The 10,879-nt window shown below is 48.1% G+C and overlaps 1 protein-coding gene across 1 annotated transcript in view; it reads left to right on the top strand.

The window, feature by feature from the left end:
* The first annotated feature begins 243 nt into the window (after positions 1–243).
* The window catches only part of CUNH1orf127 (chromosome unknown C1orf127 homolog), a 29,242-nt gene continuing 18,606 nt past the window's right edge, over positions 244–10,879 (top strand). Inside the window, exons 1-3 of the mRNA XM_028758006.1 lie at positions 244–269; positions 7,529–7,629; positions 9,946–10,041. Coding sequence (XP_028613839.1) covers positions 244–269; positions 7,529–7,629; positions 9,946–10,041 — 223 coding nt within the window. The remainder of the gene's footprint in view (positions 270–7,528; positions 7,630–9,945; positions 10,042–10,879) is intronic.

Raw genomic sequence — 10,879 nt, 5'->3', positions numbered from 1 at the left:
GCTATAGCAACAAACAACAGTACCCCCTTTTTTTGAGGTCTCAAGGGAATAAAGCAATTAATGTCACCCCAGGGGGCACAAAGCAGTGGAGAGGTGTTAACACAACTCTGTGCATTCTGGCACCTGGCTGGCACCTGAGTGACTCTTGGCAACCAAGGGAAGGGGACAGGCTGGCCCTTTACTTCTGCGCTGGGAGTGCCACTAGATAAACTCCTCCAGGGGGAGAGAGCTACTCAGCTGAGGATGTGGGGGTCTGTGACAGTTGTCTGGTAAGTGGCCTTACCCAGGCCTTCCAAGAGGGTGTCCTTTGGTCTTTGTGGAACTGAGAGACCAGGGGAGCCCTGAGCTTCCCTTATGCCCTTTGGAGCAGCAACCATATATTTCCTTTTCGAATCTGGAAGCTTTATGTCTAGAGGTGGCAGTGGGTGAAGCCTAGTCAGGTCCGTGGCTGCTTGGTCCACAGGGATGAAAAGAAGGCACCAGAGGCCCCAGTCTGCAGGGGAGGTCTGGCCAGAGTCATTCTCATCTTGCCCAGGCTCCACAGGGTCCCTTGCCATGCATAGCGTTTGTCTAGCATGCTCAAGACCAGGGCTCAACCTCCACTGGAAAACAGAGCAAACCCCCTCAGGGCAGGAATGGGGTCTCTGAGGCCAGCTTGGAGGTCAATAACAGCTGGCAGTTGGCTCTGGCTTCCTTACTGCAGGCCTTCTGTGCGCTTTGTGACATTTGTAGCTCTGTGGACAATGAGGGTGATGGAGAAGCTGGTTGGGGGGGGGGGGGTGGGCAAGCAGAAGGAGGTCTAGGTCCCGTGCCAGGAACCACCCACTTCTCATAAGTGCTCAGTGTGGGACTCAACTTTGACACAGGAAGGGTCAGATCTATTCCCAGGCTGGGAAGGGAAAGATCAGGAGCTGTAAAAGCCAAGCTGGAATCTCAGTTCTAATGGGAGGAGGAGGAGGAGGAGGAGGAAGAGGAGGAGGAGGAGGAGGCGGAGGAGGAGGAGGAGAAGGAGGAGGAGGAGGAGGAGGGAGTGCGAGAGGAGACTGAAGGGGTGCAAGCTGCCCCGGCTCTAAGGAAGCTGGTGTAATGCACTTTCCTGTACAACAGCACGGATGGGTAGAGGATGACACCGCAGCAGGCGCAGCAGCTTGCATCTTCTTTCTCAGGTCTCTTCTTGGCCTCTAGCAGCAGATTCACCTGTTCTTAGGGAATCTTTAACGTCAACGGCAGCAAATGCTTTGCAAACTAATACTATGGCGACAGTGCTGCCCCCTGCTGGGAGCCAGGGGAGACTCCAGCTAGGTTCTCACCTTGCAAAGGTAGCAGAACCTGGGGCAGGGATGGTGTCACCAGGTTGTCTCTAGAAAGAGGGTCCCACTCTCTTACTTGTAGTTTGAGATAGGGTCTCGGTATGTAGCTCGGGTTGGCCTCAAGCTCCAGAACCCTTGCCTCTATTTCCAGAGTGCTGATATTGCAGGTCCGTGCCGCAACGCCTGGCTTTATTCTGTGTTTTGTATGCAGTGGGTTGGTGATGTGTAGACGAGCTGCAAGCCCGGCTCAGATTACAGGTTAGGAAAGTGTCTAGGCCAGCAGTTCTCACCCCGTGGTTGGGGGTTGAACGGCCCTTTCACAGGAGTTGCCTAAGATCATCGGAAAGCAGATATTAACATTTTATAACACCATCAAAATTACAGTCATGAAGTATCAATGAAAATAATTTTATGTTGGGGTCACCACGACATGAGGAACTGTATTAAAGGACTAAAGCATTAGGAAGGTTGAGACCCACTGGTCTAGGTATTTTTTTTTTTTTTTTGCCAACTTATTCTGGAGGACTGAGGGCCTAGGCAATTGATCTGATTGACGTCTTAGCCTTGGGTCTCAACTCATTTGATAGCCAAGAACTGGAAGACCCAGGGATAAGTAGCCTTCAATGAAAACCTAGTATCCTTTCTTATCTTGTTTTTTTTTCCTTAAATGTTCATCTGTTTTTCAAGTTTATGAGTGTTTTGTCTGCACGTCTGTAAGAGGACCAAGTGAATGCAGTACCTGGCCAACAGATTTCCTGGAATTGCTACCATGAGTGTAGCTGGGACCTGAACTCTGGTCGTCTGCACAGGCAGCATATTCTCTTAACCACTGAGCCAGCTCTTCAGTCCCTTGGTTTTACTTTTGAGACAGAATGTCTCCATGTAGTTAGTCCTGAGTGGTCAAAAGCTCAGAGTTTTCCTGCCTTAGCCTCTGAAGTGCTGGGATGAGAGCTATATGCAGCCATACTTGGACGGATTCCTTAAACTATAACTTCAAACATTTGCATATACATATGTGTATTGTAAACAGGAATTTATATACATTTTCCATTGGGGATCAAACCTGGAGGTTTGTATATACCATGTAGTCACACACCGTACCACTCCTGAAGCCCTCTACTTAAAAAAAAAAAAAAAATTAAATCTCTGTCTGGGAATGTAAAGTAGTGTACCGGCCTCAAATGCGTAAGGTCCTGTGATTTATTATCCAACACTGAAAGAACTAAATTGAAATATAAACACATTTCAGAGATTTTTATTAAATGTTTTCTTGAGTTCAAAAGAGAAGTCCCCAGAGAAGGTGCATATACAGGCAGTGCAGAAAGCTGAAATGTATTCCCCTTAATGAATGTAAACTAAACCACAGCCACAGGTCAGCAACAAGCCACACTCTACCTGGGTACAACTTGCTTTTTAAAAAAGGATATTTTTTTTCATGTAGCCCAGGTTGTCTTTAAGCTTGTCATGTAGAGGAGAATGCTTTTTGACTTCTGAGCCTGTTGCCACCACCTCCCAAGAGCTGGAATTACAGGCATTCGTGCGCGCGCCTGGTGTTCTGAAGTGCAGGGATCAAGGCCAGGCTTCTGTACATGCCAGTTAAAAGCTGTACCAAATGAGCTAGAACCCCAACCCCTGATTCACATTTTTCTGCATAAGAACAATTTTCATGGTGCTCAGAATTCTGAAGCTTCTTCCAGTACTAGCTCACAGATAATGAAAGAGGCACAGACTCCATCCCGAGTGCACTAGAGAACATCCTGAGGTTTTCTGTTTCATGTGTGTGTGTGTGTGTGTGTGTGTTTCCTGAAGAAATTTAGTAACTTTGTGAGTTCATTCAGGAGCCTTTCAAACTTTCCTTTAGACTCTAATGCAATTCTAAAACAATCACCTATGGCCACTCCCCCACCCTCAACCCTCAGCCCCTGTCATGCCCCCGCCCCCGCCCAGTGACTTCCACTTTCCTTCCCAGAGGAGCAGCTATCTGCACCTCCAAATGCAATGACTGTTTTTGACCTGTCTATAAATACAGTCACAGAAGCGATGCTCCATCATGTCTGGCTTCTTTCACTTAGCAAAAAGTTCACCAAGTGGTGCGTTGCTTTTTTATTGAGCTCTACCCACTCCTGAGGCCGAACAGATCCTGTGCTGATGGGCGGGAGTTTGGGTCCTTTCCAGTCTGAGGAACCAGCCCTGCTCTGTGGACAGCCTTGTGCATCCCTTTTTGGGCACTGTGCCCGAGATGCTGCTGGCATAAGATTGCAGAGGGATTGGCCTTAGATGGTGCTGGCTTCTGATAGTAGGGGGTTGACTCATTTCCTGGCTTCGGGAGCTGGAGCTTTCTCAGCAGCCTGGCTCCTGCTAGCTCTCCCAGGTGCTCTCAGTCATCGGAGCTTCTGACTCCAGGGCTATTTCCCAAGTGTCACTTAAGGAGGTTGCCTTTCTGCAGAGTTTAGACTCTTCATGTAGTCCTTCAAAATGAGACTTAAAAAAAAAATGTATTTAGCCCGATGGTGATCTCTGAGTTGGAGGCCAGTCTGGACTATAGAGTTAGTTCTAGGCTAGCCAGGTCTACCCAGATATCCTTGTCTCAAACCCTGCCCCCACCAAAAACCAGAAAGATTTACTTTTGAAGACATGTCTCACTATGTAGCTTTGGCTGGTCTGAAGCTCACTCTGGAGACCAGGGCTGTAGCTTCGTTTGGTAGATGCTTATCTAGAGTGTACAGAGTCCCAAGAGCTATCCCCAGGATTACAGAACTCACAGAGAGCTGCATGCTTCTGCCTCCCAAGTAAACCTGGGACCTTTTGAATGCCAAGCAAGCTCTCTATCCCTAAGCGTACTCCTAGCCTTGTAGGTTGCTGTTGTTGTTTAAGATTTATTTATTTAGTTTATGTATGTGAGTACACTGTAGCTGTCTTCAGACACACCAGAAGAGGGCATCAGATCCCATTACAAATGGTTGTGAGCCACCATGTGGTTGCTGGGAATTGAACTCGGGAACTCTGGAAGAACGGTCAGTGCTCTTAAGCACTGAGCCATCTCCCTAGCCCTTTGTAGGTTGTTTTGTTGCTGATTTTTATTTATTGTAAGGCGGAGTCTTGCTATGCAACCCTAATTGGTCTGGTACTTATTATGTAAGTCAAGCCCAGCTTGCCATTGTTTGTATGTGTATGTATATGTATACATGTGTGTATGTATGCATGTAAGTGCATCACATGTGTGCTGTGCCCAGGGAGGACAGAAGTGGGAGTCAGGTCCCTAGAACTGGAGCGACAGATGTTTGTGAGCCACCATGTGGGTTCTGGGAATCGAACCTAGGTTTTCTGCAAGAGCTACAAGTGCTCTTAACTGCTGGGCATCTCTTCAGCTGCCTAAAAGTCACATGACTATGCTGGAGCATGCCATTGATCCCAGCACTCAGGAGGCAGAGGCAGGTGGATTTCTGAGTTCAAGGCCAGCCTGGCCTACATAGTGAGTTCCAGGACAGCCCAGGCTACACAGAGAAACCCTGAAACAGGAGAGATCATCTGCCTTCCCCATGTAGGGTTCTCCAGAACTCCTGGCCTACTTTATGGCCAAACCCCAGTCCCTCTGTCTCTAGAGTGACCCTACCCAACTATCTGCCTACTGTTTTCCCTTTGTCCCTCCGTCCATCTACACTGGCATTTTTGTTTAGCACTTTAAATGCATCAAACTCGTTCCACTCACCTGTGGTCCCACACCTGCTGTTCCTTCTGGCTGGGACGCACCTCCCTGGATCAAAGCTCAGAATTCAACAAGGTTTCTCTGTGTAGCCCTGGCTGTCCTAGAACTCACTCTGTAGACCAGGCTGGCCTCAAACTCAGAAATCCGCCTGCCTCTGCCTCCCAAGTGCTGGGATTAAAGGCGTCCGCCACCACCGCCCGGCTCGAAGCTCAGAATTCTTCAGTACCTCATCTCTGCTCTAATATCACAGCTCAGCGATGTTTTATCTGACATGGGAACTTTGCAATAGGCGATGAGAGTTATTTATTCATTGTTTAACATTTATTTGTCTTGATGTGCACGCTCACATACCCATGTGCTACTACACACATGTGGGTCAGAGGGCAACTGTGTGGGGTCGGATCTCTGCTTCCATCATGTGGGTTCCAGGGATCCAACTCTGGTTACCAGGCTTGGTGGCCAGCACCTTTCCCCAGTGAGCCACCTTACAGTCCCTAAGATTTTGATGATTACTGGCTAAGTCCAACGGAAATGGCTTGCTTAGCGTAGACATGTTCTCCCTCTGACTCAACCTTCCTTACATTAGTTTGTGATACTTATTAATACTTATTATTTGTGTTTACTATTTATGTGTTCTATGTGCATATACATGTTTGTGTGTATGCACCTTGTCAAGGGAGGCACACATGTACAAGAATGAGTAGGGGGGGGGCATGCATGCTCCTGTGTGTGTACAGGCTGGAGGTGGATAAAAGTGTCATGCATCTCCACCTTATTGTTTTAGACTTATTTATTATGTGTATAGCATTCTACCTGCACGTATGCCTGCAGGCCAGAAGAGGGCACCAGATCCCATTACAGATGGTTGTGAGCCACCAAGTGGTTGCTGAGAATTGAACTCAGGACCTTTGGAAGAGCAGCCAGTGCTCTTAACCTCTGAGCCATCTCTCCAGCCCCTTTCTATCTTAGCTTTTATTACTTTTTAAATCCATTTCCTCAATGCCTTCACATTATTATTGCTAGCATTTTGAGATAGGGTCTCACTATGTAGCCATGGCTGTTCTAGAACTCATCATGTAGACCAGGCTGGTCTTGAACTCACAGAGGTCCACCTGCTTCTGACTCCCGGTTATGAGATTAAACATGTGACCACCACGCCACGACAATTCCATCTTACATTCTTTAAAGACAGGATCTCTCACAGAACCTAGAGTTTACCAATCCAGACAGACTAGCTGGCCAGGGAGCCCCTAGGAACCACATGACTCTGCTCCCCCAGTGCTGGGAGATTACAGGTGCACATCACCTAGGCTGGCTTGCTCACATATCAGGTTCTTTTTTTTTTTTTTTTTTTTTTTTTTTGAAACAGGGTTTCTCTGTGTAGCCCTGGCTGTCCTGGAACTCACTCTGTAGACCAGGCTGACCTTGAACTCAGAAATCCCCCTGCCTCTGCCTCCCAAGTGCTGGGATTAAAGGCGTGCGCCACCACTGCCCGGCACTATTCTTAATGATGGAGCCGTCTGTCTAGCACTGTGTGGCACTTTAAGCTGTAGAGAATCTTGGGGTGTGGGAAGGATTCTTGTCAAAGGACTGGTGCCTGTGACAAGGTTGTTCATTCAGAACCTCTGCCCCCCTCTGTGGACTAAGCTGGTTTCCAGTCTGTTGGCGAATTCATCCCAACACCCTGGAATCTAGAAAAAAAAATCATATTCCTCCTCCTCCTCTTCCTCCTCTTTTTTCTTTTTCTCTGTCTCCTTTAAACTGGCTGTAAATCTGCAGGGCTTCCTCCTTAATAATGGCTTAATCCTTAAGGTGGATGCATTGTCAAGTCTGTATCACAATGTTGCCTTTTTGGAAACTATCTTTTTACACTGCCGTTCTGGGAAATGCCCTCCCTCAGCATCACGAACTCTCCGCGTCTCATCGCTGTTTCTTCTTTAACACTTGCTTGCTGTGGGAGATCCTGCTATTCATTTCTTTCTTCGTCTTTGCTGCTAGGTCCCTGTCTTGGCTACTACCCATGGTAGGTATGCAAACAATGTATCTCTGGGGCTAGGGCGTAATTCAGCCATAGAGTGCTTGCTTAGCATTCTGGTGCCCTGGATTTGACCCCGTAGCAGAGCAAAAATAAAAAAATAAAATAAAATCCATATATACATAAATATAATTGACTGGATGAGCTGTAATTGAGATGTTGCACACCTATAATCTGGGCATTTGGTAGGCAAAGGCAGGAGAGAGTCCAAGTTAGCTAGCCTGGGCTATGTAGTGAGGTTAAGGTTAGCACATTGTCTTAAAACACGATACAACAAAACAATAATACAAGCCAAAAAAAAGAAAGAAAGAAAGAAAGAAAGAAAGAAAGAAAGAAAGAAAGAAAGGAAGGAAGAAAGAAAAAAAGAAAACAAAACAAAACCAAAAAATGGGATACAATTGCCCGGCTGAAAAAAGGCAGCCGAGGCAGCCCCGCTGGGCTGGGCACCTGCTCCACGCCCTTGTCTCTTCCTTGCAGGGCCGTCTGTCTGGCTTGTATTCAGCCTGCTGTGTTCCCATGGATCCTCCCCTTCAGGTCAAACAAGGACAGGCCTCGCCCAGCGCATGGAGCTCTGACAGGTAAATCAATCATGCTTTTCTGGTTCACAACAGGCTTTGGGCGGTCCCCCTCGCCCCAGACTGATAACTACTTGCTGTGGTTACATAGAAGCCAGAAGGCGTTCGTAGCAAACACACCAGCCTGGATGGCTGGCCCTTCTTTCAACGTTGGGGCCAAGTGCTAGGGTTCCCAGGGATGGCTGGTGCCAGAGGCAGGACCGGGCTTCCTCTCAGGGATGTCAGCCCTTGTTTTGAAATATTTGGCACAGGCTCATGTACCAGGCCTGGCAGGGAATCTTGGTGGCCACTAACTCATTTGATTTTTGTTTTTTCAAGACAAGGCTTCTCTGTAGCCCTGACTGTCCTAGAACTCACTCTGTAGACAATGCTGGCCTCAGAGATCTACCTGCCTCTACCTTCCAAGTTCTGGAATTAAAGCTGTGTGCCACCAACTGGCTTGTTTTGATTTTTGCTACAGGGTCTCACTATACAGTTTTGGCTGACTTGGAACGCATTATATAGACCAGGTTGGCTTTGAACTCGAAGAGATCTGCCTGTCTCTGTCTCCCAAGTGCTGGGATTACAGGTGTGTACCACACATCGGGATTGCTAACTCATTTTTTACATTAGAGTCCAGAGGAATGAGACACTTCTCTTCAATCTTCTGGCAAAGACTAGTAGAGCCCAGACTTCATCTAGTCGGTTGAGTCCTGGGGTCTCCACTGTCAGTCACTCGCCACATAAAAGATACTCTGAGAGCCGGGCGGTGGTGGCGCACGCCTTTAATCCCAGCACTCGGGAGGCAGAGGCAGGCGGATTTCTGAGTTCGAGGCCAGCCTGGTCTACAGAGTGAGTTCCAGGACAGCCCGGGCTATACAGAGAAACCCTGTCTCGAAAAACAAAAAAAAAAAAAAAAAAAAAGATACTCTGAGAGTAACACATGTTCGCTGAGCATTTGTTCTGGGCCAAGTCCTATGTTCTGATCCTCTACCCAACTCCCTGATTTTTTTTTAAGATTATTTATTTATTTTATGTATGTGAGTACACTGTAGCTGTCTTCAGACACACCAGAAGAGGGCATCAGATCCCATTACAGATGGTGGTGAGCCACCATGTGGTTGCTAGGAATTGAACTCAGGACCTCTGGAAGAGCAGCTGGTGCTCTTAACCACTGAGTTACCTCTCCAGCCACAAAGTGGTGTTGGGTTGTTGTTTGGGTTGTTGTTTTGTTTGCTTTTTTTTGTTTGTTTTTTTGTTTGTTTTTTTTCTTTTTTTTCGAGACAGGGTTTCTCTGTGTAGCCCTGGCTGTCCTGGAACTCACTCTGTAGACCAGGCTGGCCTCGAACTCAGAAATCCGCCTGCCTCTACCTCCCAAGTGCTGGGATTAAAGGCGTGCGCCACCACCCCGGCTGTTTGTTTGTTTTTGAGACAGGGTCTCATTATGTAGTCCTGGCTGGCCTGGAACTCACAGAGATTCACCTGCCTCTGCCTCCTGAGTACTAGGATTAAAGGCGCTATAACACCCGGCACTTGCTTGATTCATGATGGAAGTAGGAGGGGACAGTCAACTGTGGGCAGTGCCATCCCTGGGCTGCAGTCCTGAGTTGTATGATAAAGCAGTCTGAGCAAGCCATGGGGAACAAGCCAGTAAGCAGCACCCTCCACGGCCCCTGCTTCGGTTCCTGCAGGCTCCTGCTCTGACTTCTCTTTATGATGGACTACAACTGTAGGCTGAAATAAACCGTTTCCTCCCCACGCTTCTTTTGGTCAGGCCATTTATCACAGCAGTGGAAACCTAAGGCATATGGGTTCTGGGAATCTCACTCGGGCTGACAGGCTAGTATGTTTGTATGTTTGGGCGGCAAGGACCACTACTTGCTGAGCCGTCTCTCCGGCTCCCATTCCTTACCAATTAATTTATTGTGTGTGTACGTGTTTGGTACATGCACCTGTCTGGGTATGTGTGCCCCCTCACACAGGTAGGGGCCAGAGGAGGGTGTCAATTGTCCTGCCCCCTCACTATCCACCCCTTAGGGGTAGATTAAGCAATAGGCATATATACAGATGCACGCGCGCGCGCGCGCGCGCACACACACACACACACACACACACACGCACAGTGAAGATTTAGATCCAGATGTTCTGACCCTGGTGCCTATACTCACATGTACATCACCTCATTCCCCCTCTTTCCATAAAACACTGCTTAGATGCAATGGTGACCCGTTTCTTAGTTGGTCCACTGTAGCAGGGTTGAAAGGTTGCCCACCCTTCCTCCTTCCCTTCCCCTCTCTTGTGTCTCCTCTGCCTCCTCAGAAGTATCTTTTTGTCTCACAGAGGTCGAGTGCTTCTCAGACTACATGACCCTGCAGATCCCGAGAAGCCGCGTGCAGGGTTTGAGGGAGTGGCTGGCCGGGGTCCTGCGCCTGCCGGGTAAGCCATCTTCTCAGACCTGGGCTTCCCGATGCTTAGCCGTTGATTGGCTGGAGCCTTTGCCAAGGGAGATCTCCAATGCGTTCCTCACCTCAGGGCACAAGGGCGGCCTTCCCTGAAGGCTTCATGCTGGTTCCTTCCCAGGGCTGCCCTGACTTTCCCCAAGACAGCTGTGGTTGCCCTCTCATCCCATTTCTTCTGGTCCTTACTGGCCGTCTACCCCTTTTTCGCACGCTTGTCTTCAGCGCCACCTGCAGGTAGTTGGGAGAATGCACAGCCCATGGCTCCATGCTGATAGTTGCTATGTTGTCTCCAGGACTGACGATTCTCTGTTCATGTTTAGGAGATTCCTAATAGATATTTGCTCACCTGGACTGAAGTGTCTATCAGGTGCTAGTATACCCCAAACTTAAATCACACTGCGAAGCTAACGGGATAACTGAAAAATACATTCTTGAACATTTTTGTTTATTTTATAGGTGTGTGTGTGCACACGCTCGCACTTGCGCGCACACACGCACGCTCACTTAAACACACTGGTTTCCAAAACCGTTCTGCAGTGTTCACGTGGAAGTCAAAGGATAACTTGTAGAAGTCTTTCTTCCCTTCAACTAAGTTGATCTGAATTTAAACTCAGGTCATCAAGCTTGGTGGCAAGTACCTTTAGCCCATCGAGCCGTTTTGCTGCTCCATAATTCCTTTCTTTTTCCGGTTTAAATCTTTATTGCATGTGTATGGGTGTTTTGCCTGCATGTAAGTCTGTACACCATGTACATGCATTGCTAGTGGGGGCCAGAAGAGGGCGTCCATCCTCTGAACTGGGATTACTACATGCATT

This window comes from Grammomys surdaster, unplaced genomic scaffold (genome assembly GCF_004785775.1).
Source record: "Grammomys surdaster isolate TR1022 unplaced genomic scaffold, NIH_TR_1.0 126185, whole genome shotgun sequence".
Lineage (NCBI taxonomy): Eukaryota > Metazoa > Chordata > Mammalia > Rodentia > Muridae > Grammomys > Grammomys surdaster.
Note: the sequence above shows the minus strand (reverse complement) of the source record. Positions and strands in the feature narration are given on the sequence as shown.